Source organism: Microtus oregoni, unplaced genomic scaffold (assembly GCF_018167655.1).
Source record: "Microtus oregoni isolate MIOR12 unplaced genomic scaffold, Mior012 000002F_ref0000024, whole genome shotgun sequence".
Classification (NCBI taxonomy): Eukaryota; Metazoa; Chordata; class Mammalia; order Rodentia; family Cricetidae; genus Microtus; species Microtus oregoni.
Genome location: NW_024543061.1, coordinates 10,616,186 through 10,629,731, shown reverse-complemented (window position 1 = coordinate 10,629,731; position 13,546 = coordinate 10,616,186). Strand labels below are relative to the sequence as shown.

The following is a 13,546-nucleotide window of genomic DNA, read 5'->3' as shown; positions in this document are numbered from 1 at the left end:
AGTCCTAGCTCTGGAGAGGGAAACTGTATTGTATGACTTTCCTAGTGCTACACAAACAGTTATCATGAACTCAGTGCCTTACAATCTCAGTACCTACAAACTGAGCACAATGTGTCTGGGTCTTCTTCTCAGGCTCTCACAGGTAAGTCAAGGTGTTGTCAAGTCTGCATTCTGTTTTGGATACTTAAAAATATCTCACTGTATGACCAGTGAATTTGTAAGTAATATATAGTAATTTTTTTTTGTTTTTTTTTAAATATTTATTTTATTTATTTATTATGTATACAAATATTCTGTCTGTGTGTATGTCTGCAGGCCGGAAGAGGGCACCAGACCTCTTTACAGATGGTTGTGAGCCACCATGTGGTTGCCCGGAATTGAACTCAGGACCTTTGGAAGAGCAGGCAATGCTCTTAACCACTGAGCCATCTCTCCAGCCCTTGACCAGTGAATTTGTTGATACAATTTTTTTTTTTGAAATTTCACGTCACAAAGTTTTGAATGATTACTTTCTTACTTGTGTCAGGATTAGAATACTGATCTACTTTGTCCCATTACGGTCAGAATTACTAGTGAATACGCAGTAAGGAAATCATCAAGGGTATAGAAGATCTCAAGATTACTGCTATTCAGCCTGAACCACAAGATGTTGGTTGAACTCTATTCCCAAACACAGAAAAATAAGTATTATGTCAACATAAACAAAGAGTCTTTTCTCAAACAAATGTATATATTGAACCAAAGAGAAAAAATAACAAATTGATGTGATTCTTTTTTATTATAGATGAATAAATTTTCTTTCACATTTGTACCTTTTTACAATCCATTCCTCTGTTGATAAACAACTGGGTTGATTTAAATTCTTACTGTTGTGAATAGTGCGGCAATAGACATGGGTGTGGAAGCATATCTCTTTTAAGCTGATTTACATTTCTTCTGGAAAATACATAATGCAGGAGTAAATAAATCATATTGTAATTTCGTGTTTCCTTGAGGTATCTCCACACTGAAGTTCACAGTGACTGTATATCAGTTTACAGTTCCTCCAGCAGCATATACTGCTTGTTCTTCCTGTCCTGTTTTACCACAATTTATAGTCAGTTTTATGATTTGCTTTTAATTCATCATTGAAATGAATGATTTTTATGATTTTGTTTTGTTTCTATCCCAGTGACAAGTTGGGAGATACTAAAAGCCACAGAAGATCATCTAGAAGTCACTAACTTCAGAAGAGCACAAATTATTGATGTTCAGCAGCTTTCTTTACCTCCATCCTTACTATTTATTTAGAAGAGATTGGAAAAGTTTATTCTTTTCCTCCATATTGCCATGCTGAAGATGGTGGAGCTGAAAGCCCCATTAAGGTTTTGCCTGGATGAAGCTGTGTTTCCCATGGGGCACCGAACTAACCTGTACTTGTTTTTCTAATGTTCTTCTTCTCACACAATTTTAGGAAATTTTCTGATATTCCAAGGATAAATAAGATGTGGTAGAAGGAGGATCAGCTAAGTAGGGAGGGCTACACTTTAGTCTTTATCACTCTTTGTTTAGATTGCCTGACTTTTACACCTTATTAAATGGCAAGATCCTCAGCTGCCATTATGCTCATTTTGAGGATGAAATATGACTTCCCTAGGTATTTATTTAGTGTAGAGCCTATGGAAGATAGTCCCGTGTTCCATGAGATCAAGATAATCGACATCTGTCTTCCTGGCTCCACAGCTGTGAACAAATTAATCTCTGTTGTTTTCAACCAGTAGGTTTGTAGTAAGTTCACATTTAATCACAGCCTAAGGATTCTAATGCACAAGGTTGGAAACTAGATTTTTGGAAACAGTAGTAATTAAACATTCTTTGGTTTTTCTCCTATACATAAACAATCATGAATATTGTGTCCTTTTATTTTCTGTGATCCCTCCTTATATAATGTGAAAATACATGTTTAATTGCAGGAGCATTTGGATTTGTAAGACCCAGTCTCCGTGTGTTTTATTTGCATGATAAATGGTAAATGGCATGAAACCACAGTCTGATCTCATTGCAGCTGTTACAAAGCACAAAGTTCTGCAAAGATTGAGAGCATAGAACAACTTGTTAGACACTGAAAGGAGCATTTATTCATCTGTCATATTTTTAGACACCGCCTGAAGCAGAGTTACTAAACTGTCTTATTTTTACCTTGAGTTTGGGAATTTCATTAATTGACAGGTTGCTTATCTCTCTCTTACGATGGTGTTACAAATTGACAAAGAAATCTGAATATGCTTATCAGAAATAATTTAACATTTTATATATGAAAAGTAGGTTTATAAAATTAGATAATAAATGAAAATAAATGAAAAATACATGATACTTAAATGTATATTTAATTTTCAATAATAATCTTGGCTTAATGCTAAAATGTTAATATTAGAAAACTACTTTGATTTAGATATCAAATGCCTAAAGTGTCTTGTAAGCACTTGATTAATAACACACATTTTGAAAGATCATCTCCATGCACAGGTTAGATTGGCCTAGAACTTGTGCCCCAGGCTGATCTCAAATATATAATTCTCCTTATTATGTCTCTCCAGGTCTAAGATTAAAGATATATTTCCCAACATCTTGACATGACGTTTTATTTCTTTATTTTTGTGTCTTGTACTTTACACAAAATACTGTCTTTACTTCGTATATGTCCTTTAAGAGTTCACCAACCTGAAGTCCAGATATGTTCTGTGAAATAAGTTATTGCTTCTAATTTTTATTCATACCCAAATATTTTTTTTCTTTGTATAGCTTCAATATCTGGTACCTTGTTCAATTAATCTCTGTAAAATTACTGCTTGATTTAAGATAACAGTGTTCCCTTCTGGAGAGGATTTTTAGTGTTCCACTATGTCAGAAAGACTATTTTCACCCACTTACAATACTGTTAATTCATAAGTAATCTTATAAAATGCATTATGGAATAAACACTCTTGGTAAGTATTGGTCTAAAACAATGAATTTTTAAAAGAAATCAAGTTTGTTTTCTTCCTCTTCTATTTCCTACAATTTATCATCTTGTTTCAGTTCCCTAATTTGTGCAGAGGACACTTGTTTGTTTCGGCAGGATATACCATTGCTTGGGGTTTAAGATTCATCTTAATCTTAAAGCTCATCAGGATTTGCATTGAGAGAATTCTAGGAGGCACTTTTTTAAGTCTAGAACCTGGAGTACAATGTTGGTGGCACTGTTCATTGTCCTCTATTAAGTTTAGTTTTAAAAATAGGATAACATGAACAAATTTAACCTCCATTTTCTCTCTCTGTCATTCTTCTTTCCTTTCTCCATCTTTTCTTTCTTTTATTGAATTTCAAATTTCAAAGGAACTCTAAGTTCCTTTGGTTGTGATTTTTTTGGAACATAATTTATCACTTCCATAGTATTGTTAATCTTAGACAGCTTTCCTAACATTCTGCAAAGCAAACTGAATTTAAAATATTGTGAATTTTTAACCAAAGTTGTCATTAGAGTGCCTAAGAGATATCTGTTTGAGTACTGTAAGATAATATCATTCAGTGATTGCTCACACTCCCCATGTTGTTATTTTTGCCTGTTGATTGACACCAGCTAGTCACACACACTGCCCATGCATTTTCTAAGATATTTGCTAACTGATTTGCATAGGCTTCTCCAACTCAGTCCAACCACCTTGAATTTATAAACCAAGCCATTTCAGTGAGAACTGACAGGCAGGGGGATAAACATGGTGTCACAAACCCAGGTTATCCTGTCCCTGCTGCTCTGGGTGTCTGGTGAGGAATTCAAAAGTTTTATAATCTTTTTAGAGTCATTTCTTTGTATATAAGATATTTACAATATGTGTCATGATAGAATTTGTCTTACACAATAATATTCTGACAATATGTGATATGATATTACAAAGATATTAAATTCAATTTTTTCATATTACACATCATCATTTTTATTGCTGATTGCAGGTGCCTGTGCAGATATTGTGATGACCCAGTCTCCATCCTCCTTGGCTCTGTCAGCAGGAGAGAAGGTCACCATCAGCTGCAAGTCCAGTCAGAGTCTTTTATTTTTTGGTACTAACTCCTTGGCTTGGTACCAGCAGAAACCAGGACAGGCTCCTAAACTACTGATCTACTATGCATCCACTCGGCAAACTGGGGTCCCTGATCGCTTCACAGGCAGTGGATCTGGGACAGATTTCACTCTCACCATCAGCAGTGTTCAGGCTGAAGACGTGGCAGATTATTACTGTCAGCAAGGTCGCAGTAATCCTCCCACAGTGCTTCAGCCTCCAACAAAAACCTCTCTGACATTTTCACCAGCTGGCTGCACCACACAGCCCTGGACCTGCATATGTACCCCTGCTGACTGAGACAGATGTGTTCAAACAGTGGTGGAAAAGAATTCAGTGTTATCTTTACACATTACCACAAGCTCTGCTGCTTGAATATAAGGAGTTTATTTTTATAGTTCTGGAAATTCAGTGTCCAACATAAGACGCTATGGACAGTAGTAATGATGTTTGTAGCAGTTTGGAAACTAGAAAAAAAAATGATTATTGGACACCCCCTGTCTCCCTCCCTCCTTTGGGGCATAGCGCCTCCCTGCCCAGCCTGCTAGGGCGCTGGGACCGAATCTGAACCGGGAGGACATAGGGGTGGCCGGTAGCTCCTTTGTTCCCATAGCCTGCCCTCAGCGAGCGGGGTGGGCCCTTTGTTCGCGAGCTAACCAAGCAGCGCAGAGTTTCGATCTGGGCACCGAGTGAAACATCATTGTGGTGAGTGAGTGCTGCGGCAGCTTGGATCATACCTCAGCCCGCCCACACTTCCTGGCCATCCTACAGGGGCTATACTGCCCAAACCCCCTCTCTCTTCCTATCCCACTCAGCTTACATCCAGATCCCCACACCCCCTGTCTCCCTCCCTCCTTTGGGGCATAGCGCCTCCCTGCCCAGCCTGCTAGGGTGCTGGGACCGAATCTGAACCGGGAGGACATAGGGGTGGCCGGTAGCTCCTTTGTTCCCATAGCCTGCCCGCAGCGAGCAGGGTGGGCCCTTTGTTCGCGAGCTAACCAAGCAGCGTGGAGTTTCGTTCTGGGCACCCAGTGAAACATCATTGTGGAGAAACATCTTTGGGGAGTGACATCACTGGGAAGGTACATCAGTGGGCAAGAAGACCTGATCCTATAAAAGAAGATACAAAGGGGAGTATTGGGAGGAAGAGATGGGCAGACGCCAATGCAGGAATTCTCCCAACAATCTGAAAAACAACACGAAACCACCAGAAGCCAGTGACCCCACAACAGGAGGACATGAACACCTTAATCAAGAAGAAGTAGAAAAAACTGACTTCATGAAAGTGATTGACACCCTTAAACAGCATATAAAAAACGCCCTTATAGAAATGGATGAGAAGTATAATAGAAAGTTCGAGGAATTGAGTAAATCAGTGAATGATACCCTAGGAAACCAAGGAAAAACAATCAAGCAGATAAAGGAAACAGTTCATGACTTGAAAACTGAAATGGAGGCAAAGAAGAAAACACAAACAGAGGGCGTCTGGACATGGAAAAATCTAGGTAAACGAATAGAGACTACAGAATCAAGTATAACCAGCAGAATACAAGAGATAGAAGAAAGAATCTCAGATTCTGAGGATAACATAGAGAAAATAAACACTCTGATCAAAGAAAACAGCAAGTCCAACAAACTCTCATCACAAAACATTCAGGAAATATGGGACACAATAAAAAGACCAAACCTAAGAATAATTGGAGTAGAAGAAGGAGAAGAAGTGCAGCTCAACGGTACAGAAAATATACTTAATAAAATTATAGAAGAAAACTTTCCCAACCTGAAGACAGATGTACCTATGAAGGTTCAAGAAGCATACAGAACACCAAATAGGCTGGATCAAAAGAAAACATCCCCTCGCCATATAATAATCAAAACACAAAATATACAGAATAAAGAAAGAATATTAAGAGCTGCAAAGGAAAAAGGCCAAGTTACTTATAAAGGTAAACCTATCAGACTTACACCTGACTTCTCTATGGAAACCATGAAAGCCAGAAGGTCCTGGATAGATGTTCTCCAAAAACTAAGAGACCAAGGATGCAAGCCCAGACTACTATATCCAGCCAAACTTTCATTCACTAAATGGAGAAAACAAAATTTTCCAGGATAAAAACAAATTTAAACAATACGTAGCCACAAATCCAGCCTTACAGAAAATAATAGAAGGAAAATCACTAACCAAGGAGTCCAACAATGACCACAATAACTCAGACATCTAGAGACTCTTCACCAGCGCAAATCAAAGAAGGAAAACACACAAACCCTACTACTTAAAAAGTGACTGGAGTTAACAACCACTGGTCATTAATATCACTTAATATCAATGGGCTCAACTCACCTATAAAAAGGCACAGTCTAAGAGATTGGATAAGAAAACAGGATCCAACATTCTGCTGTCTACAAGAAACACACCTCAACCACAAAGACAGGCACCTACTCAGAGTAAAGGGCTGGGAAAAGGCTTATCAAGCAAATGGACCTAAGAAACAAGGAGGTGTGGCCATACTAATTTCTAACAAAGTTGACTTCAAACTTAAGTCAATCAGAAGAGATGGAGAGGGACATTTTATACTCATAACAGGAACAAATCATCAGGAAGAAGTCTCAATCCTGAATATCTATGCCCCTAATATAAAAGCACCCACGTACGTAAAAGAAACATTACTAAAACTCAAGGCAGCCATCAAACCGCACACACTAATAGTAGGAGACTTCAACACTCCTCTCTCACCAATGGACAGGTCAATCAGACAGAAACCTAACAGAGAAATAAGAGAATTAATGGAGGTAATGAAGCAAATGGACTTAACAGACATCTATAGATTATTCCACCCAAAGAGGAAAGAATATACGTTCTTCTCTGCAGCTCATGGAACCTTCTCGAAAATTGACCACATACTTGGTAACAAAGCGAACTTACACAGTTACAAAAAAATATTAGTAACCACCTGTGTCTTATCAGATCACCATGGATTAAAGTTAGAATTCAACAACAATGCTACCCCCAGAAAGCCTACAAACTCATGGAAACTGAACAGTCATCTACTGAACCATACCTGGATTAAGGAAGAAATAAAAAAAGAAATTAAAGTCTTCCTTGAATTCAATGAAAATAAAGAAACAACATACTCGAACTTATGGGACACTATGAAAGCAGTCCTGAGAGGAAAGTTCATAGCACTAAGTGCCCACCTAAAGAAAACAGAGAAAGCACACATTGGAGACTTAACAGCCCACTTGAAAGCTCTAGAAAAAAGAGAAGCAGACTCACCTAGAAGGAGTAGAAGACTGGAAATAATCAAATTGAGGGCTGAAATCAACAAAATAGAAACACAGAAAACAATCCAAAGAATCAATGAAACAAAAAGCTGGTTCCTGGAGAAAATCAACAAGATAGATAAACCCCTATCCAAACTAATCAAACGAAAGAGAGAGAACACGCAAATTAATAAGATCAGAAATGAAAAGGGGGACATAACCACAGACACAGAGGAAATTCAGAGAGTCATTAGATCTTACTACAAAAGCCTATATGCCACAAAACTGGAAAATGTAAAAGAAATGGACGCTTTTTTAGATAAATACCATTTACCAAAACTAAACCAGGACCAGGTGAACAATCTAAACAGACCTGTAAGTCGCGAAGAATTAGAAGCTGTTATCAAAAACCTCCCTACCAAAAAAGCCCAGGACCAGATGGTTTCAATGCAGAATTCTACCAGAACTTCCAAGAAGACCTAATACCTATACTCCTTAATGTATTCCACAATATAGAATCAGAAGGGTAATTACCAAATTCCTTTTATGAAGCCACAATTACTCTGATACCAAAACCACTCAAAGACTCAACCAGAAAAGAGAACTACAGGCCAATCTCACTCATGAATATCGACCCAAAAATCCTCAACAAAATACTGGCAAATCGAATCCAAGAAACCATCCGAAAAATTATCCATTATGATCAAGTAGGCTTCATTCCTCAGATGCAGGGCTGGTTCAACATACGAAAATCTATCAATGTAATCCAGCATATAAATAAACTGAAAGAAAAAAACCATATGATCATTTCATTAGATGCTGAAAAAGCATTTGACAAAATTCAACATCCATTTATGTTAAAAGTCTTGGAGAGATTAGGGATACAAGGGTCATACCTAAATATAATAAAAGCTATATACAGCAAGCCGACAGCTAACATCAAATTAAACGGAGAGAAACTCAAAGCCATCCCGCTTAACTCAGGAACACGGCAAGGCTGTCCACTCTCACCATACCTCTTCAATATAGTGCTTGAAGTTCTAGCAATAGCAATAAGACAACATAATGGGATCAAGGGGATTCGAATTGGAAAGGAAGAAGTTAAACTTTCGTTATTTGCAGATGATATGATAGTGTAGATAAGCGACCCCCAAAACTCCACCAAAGAACTTATACAGCTGATAAACAGCTTTAGTAATGTGGCAGGATACAAGATCAACTCCAAAAAATCAGTTGCCCTCTTATACACAAAGGATATGGAAGCAGAGAGGGAAATCAGAGAAGCCTCACCATTCACGATAGCCACAAACAGCATAAAATATCTGGGGGTAAATCTAACCAAGGAAGTGAAAGATCTATTTGACAAGAACTTTAAGGCATTGAAGAAAGAAATTGAAGAGGATACCAAAAAATGGATGGACCTCCCTTGCTCTTGGATTGGGAGGATCAACATAGTAAAAATGGCAATTCTACCTAAGGAAATTTATTGATTCAATGCAATCCCCATCAAGATCCCATCAAAATTCTTCACAGATCTGGAGAAGACAATAATCAACTTTATATGGAAAAACAAAAAACCCAGGATAGCCAAAACAATCCTATACAATAAAGGATCTTCTGGAGGCATTACCATCCCTGACTTCAAACTCTATTACAGAGCTACAGTAATGAAAACAGTGTGGTACTGGCATAAAAACAGAGAAGTCGACCAATGGAATCGTATAGAAGACCGGGATTTTATCCCACAAACCTATGAACACCTGATTTTTGATAAAGGAGCTAAAAGTATGCAATGGAAGAAAGAAAGCATCTTCAACAAATGGTGCTGGCACAACTGGATGTCAACCTGCAGAAATATGAAAATAGACCCATATCTCTCACCGTGCACAAAACTCAAGTCCAAATGGATTAAAGACCTCAATATCAGTCCGAACACACTGAACCTGATAGAAGAGAAAGTGGGAAATACCCTACAACAGATGGGCATAGGAGATCGCTTCCTATGTATAACCCCAGAAGCACAGACATTAAGGGCAACATTGAATAAATGGGACCTACTTAAACTGAGAAGCTTCTGTAAAGCAAAGGACACTGTCACTAAGACACAAAGGCAACCTACTGACTGGGAGAAGATCTTCACCAACCCCGCAACAGACAAAGGTCTGATCTCCAAAATATATAGAGAACTCAAGAAACTAGACTTTAAAATGTTAATTAACCCAATTAAAAAATGGGGCACTGAACTGAACAGAGAATTCTCAACAGAAGAAGTTCAAATGGCCAAAAGACACTTAAGGTCGTGCTCAACTTCCTTAGCAATCAGGGAAATGCAAATCAAAACAACTTTGAGATATCATCTTACACCTGTCAGAATGGCTAAAGTCAAAAACACCAAGGATAACCTTTGCTGGAGAGGCTGTGGAAGAACGGGTACCCTCATCCATTGCTGGTGGGAATGCAATCTTGTGCAACGACAGTGGAAGTCAGTGTTTCGGTTTCTCAGGAAATTCGGGATCAACCTACCCCTGGACCCAGCAATACCACTCTTGGGAATATACCCAAGAGATGCTCTATCAAATGACTAAAGCATTTGTTCAACTATGTTCATAGCAGTATTATTTGTAATAGCCAGAACCTGGAAACAACCTAGATGCCCTTCAATGGAAGAATGGATGAAGAAAGTATGGAATATATACACACTAGAGTACTACTCAGCGGTAAAAAACAATGACTTCTCGAATTTTGCATGCAAATGGATGGAAATAGAAAACACTATCCTGAGTGAGGTGTCCCAGACCCAAAAAGATGAATATGGGATGTACTCACTCATAATTGGTTTCTAGCCATAAATAAGGACCACGGAGGCTACAATAGGTGAACCTAAAGAAGCTAAGGAAGAAGGTGAACCGAAGGAAAAACATATAGTTGTCCTCTTCGCTAAGGGAAGTAGACCAAATTTCCGGGGAGAAAATGGGATCTTGGGGGGGGGTGGGATGGGGGTAAGGGGAGATGGGGAGAGAAAAGGTAGAAGGGAAGGAGGGGGGACCTGGGAAACGGGAGAATTGGGATAAAGGAAAGGTGGATAGGGGAGCACGGAACCACAATTCTTAGTTAAGGGAGCCACTTTAGGGTGGGCAAGCGACTTGACCCTAGAGGGGCTCCCTAGTGCACAAGATGAGGTTCCCAGTTAGTTCCTTGGGCAGCTGAGGATTGGGAACCTGAAATGACCCTATCCTAGAGCAATACTGACGAATATCTTGCATATCATCATAGAATCTTCATCTGGTGATGGATAGAGATCGAGACAGAGACCCACACAGGAGCACTGGACTGAGCTCCCAAGGTCCCAAGGAGGAGCAGAAGGAGGGAGAACATGAGCAAAGAATTCGGGACCACGAGGCGTGCATCCACCCACTGAGACAGAGGAGCTGATCTACGGGGAGCTCACCAAGGCCAGCTGGACTGTGACCGAAAAAGCATGGGATAAAACCGGACTCTCTGAACATGGCGAATAATGACGGCTGATGAGACACCAAGGACAATGGCAGGGGGTTTTGATCCTACTTAATGTGCTGGCTTTGTGGGAGCCTAGCCAGTTTGGATGTTCACCTTCCTAGATATGGACGGAGAGGACCTAGGACTTAACACAGGGCAGGGAACCCGGACTGCTCTGTGGACTGGAGAGGGAGGGGGAGAAGAGTGGGGGGAGGGGGAGAAGGGTGGGAGGAGGGGGAGAAGGGTGGGAGGAGGGGGAGAAGGGTGGGAGGAGGGGAAGGGAAATGGGAGGCTGGGAGGAGGTGGAAACTTGTTTTTTGTTTATGTTTTTTTTCTTCTTTTCGCAATAAAAAAAATGATTATTGTTCTTTTGCTGAATTCTGTGGTGCTCTCTTATTTCCTTTTTGGTGTTCTTTTTTTCTTTCCCTCTATAAATTATTTACTTTTTATTACATTTTAGTTAATTAAGTAGTCTTTCTGTGTGCCTGTGAGTGTACATTTGTTTTTGTTTATGTGTGGGCATATTTCTAGGTACACTTTTGACATGGCAAAGTGTGGACACCAGAGAACTCTTGAACTATATTGATTGCTTGTCATTTGGGTCTGGGGATCAGGTCAGCTATGACATCAGGCTTGTTGGCAGGTATCTTTGCCTTCTGATGGATCTTTCTGTCCCTTAAAATCTTTAATTGAAATAAATTTATTGTACTCAAATTGTACTAATTTCCAAAGAGGCTGTAAAAATTTGCATTCATATCTGCATTGCAATGGGGGAGTGTTACTCATACTCCATATTCTCTACAACATTAGCTATCATTGGTGTTTTTGAGCTTAGCCATTCTGACAGGTGTAAGATGGTATCTCAGAGTCATTTTGATTTTCATTTCCCTGATGACTAATGATATTGAGCAATTCCTTAAGTGTCTTTCAGCCATTTGCTATTACTCTGTTGAGAATTCTCTGTTTAGATGTTTATCCCATTTGCTAATTGGATTATTTGGTATTTTTATGTTTGGTTTCTTGAGATCTGTATTTTGGAGATTAATGCTCAGTCTGATGTGGGATTAGCTGTTGTTTTGTCTTAATGACTTTTTCTGTTTCTTTATAGAATCTCATCATATACAGAAGTTCCCATTCATTAATTGTTTTTCTCAGTGTCTGTGCTACTGGTGTTATATTTAGGAAGTGGTCTCTGGTACCTATGAAGTCAAGGCTACTTCCCACTTCCTTTTTTATGCAGTTCAGTTGAAGTCTTTGATCTATTTGGACTTGATTTTGTGCATGCAGATAGATATGGGTCTACTTGCATTCTTCTGCATGCTGACATCCAGTTATGTCGGCACCATTTGTTGAAGATGCTTCCTTTTTCCATTGACTAATTTTAGCTTCTTTGTTAAGAATCAGGTGTTCAGAGATACTTGGTTTAATATCACAGACTTCAATTTGATTCTATTAGTCAACCCATTTGTTTTTATGAGAGTACCAAGGTGTTTTCATTACTATGGCCCTATAATAACTCTTGGAATGAAAAATGTGTTGCCTCTAGAAGTTCCTTTATCATACATTTTCTTATAAGCAGTTTTGTTCCCAGTAAATCATATGCATTTACTCTACCCACAAATCTTCCTCATTTCTTCTTCCCTCTCCTGTTATCTCTTCTTCCCTTAGTTCCTCTTCTATATTTATCACTCAGTCTCTCATACATATACATTCACACATGCCTTTACCTCCTGTCACTCATACCTACATACACCCACAAACATGTATACATATAGATAGACATGTATACAGAGTATATTTACACATATTAGCATAAGACACTCATGCATTCATACAGACACATTTAGAATCTGAAAAGGAGGGAAATTATGATATATATTGTCTTTGATTCTGGGGCCACAACTCCTTCAGAAATTTCTCTATCTAATTTTTTTTCTTTTATTTTTTTTATTGAGAAAAAAAAATTTCTGCCTCCTCCCAGCCTCCCACTCCTCCCCCCTCCCCCCGCTCCTCTCTTTGTCCCCCCACTTCTCTCCCCCTACCCCCACTCCTCTCCCCCTCCCTCTCAAGTCTGAAGAGCAGTCAGGGTTCCCTGCCCTGTGGAAAGTCCAAAGTCCTCCCCCCTCCGTCCTGGTCTAGGAAGGTGAACATCCAAACTGGCTAGGCTCCCACAAAGCCAGAACATGTAGTAGGATCAAAACCCAGTGCCATTGTCCTTGGCTTCTCAGCAGCCCTCATTGTCCGCCATATTCAGAGAGTCCGGTTTTATCCCCTGCTTTTTCAGTCACAGTCCACAAATGGATGGAAATAGAAAATACTATCTTGAGTGAGGTAACCCAGACCCAAAAAGATGAACATGGGATGTACTCACTCATAATTGGTTTCTAGCCAGAAATAAAGGTCAGTGAGTCTATAATTTGATATCCTAAAGAAGCTAAATAAGAAGGTGAACCCAAAGAAAAACATAGCTATACTCTATCTAATTTTTGACTGTGGAGACTGATATCATTCTATTCACCCTAATGGTTGATATAACTTTGTGTCAACAGATGTTCCCTTTAAGTCTCATATCAGTAAATAGAATTTAGTGGGTTTTTAAGGGGGTATATTTTGTTCCTGTTAACCATATAAATAACTAAGCATGTCCATATTTTCATTAAGAAACATTGAATATGCATTTTGGGGATCTGGCAGGGAACAAATGCTACAGACTA

At 39.1% G+C, this 13,546-nt stretch overlaps 1 gene segment (V, D, J or C); it reads left to right on the top strand.

Moving 5' to 3' along the window:
- The first annotated feature begins 3,731 nt into the window (after positions 1-3,731).
- LOC121442869 lies at positions 3,732-5,111 on the top strand. The segment is given in 3 exon segments: positions 3,732-3,783; positions 3,970-4,263; positions 5,071-5,111. Coding segments are annotated over 3 exon segments (384 nt in total).
- The last annotated feature ends 8,435 nt before the right edge of the window (positions 5,112-13,546 follow it).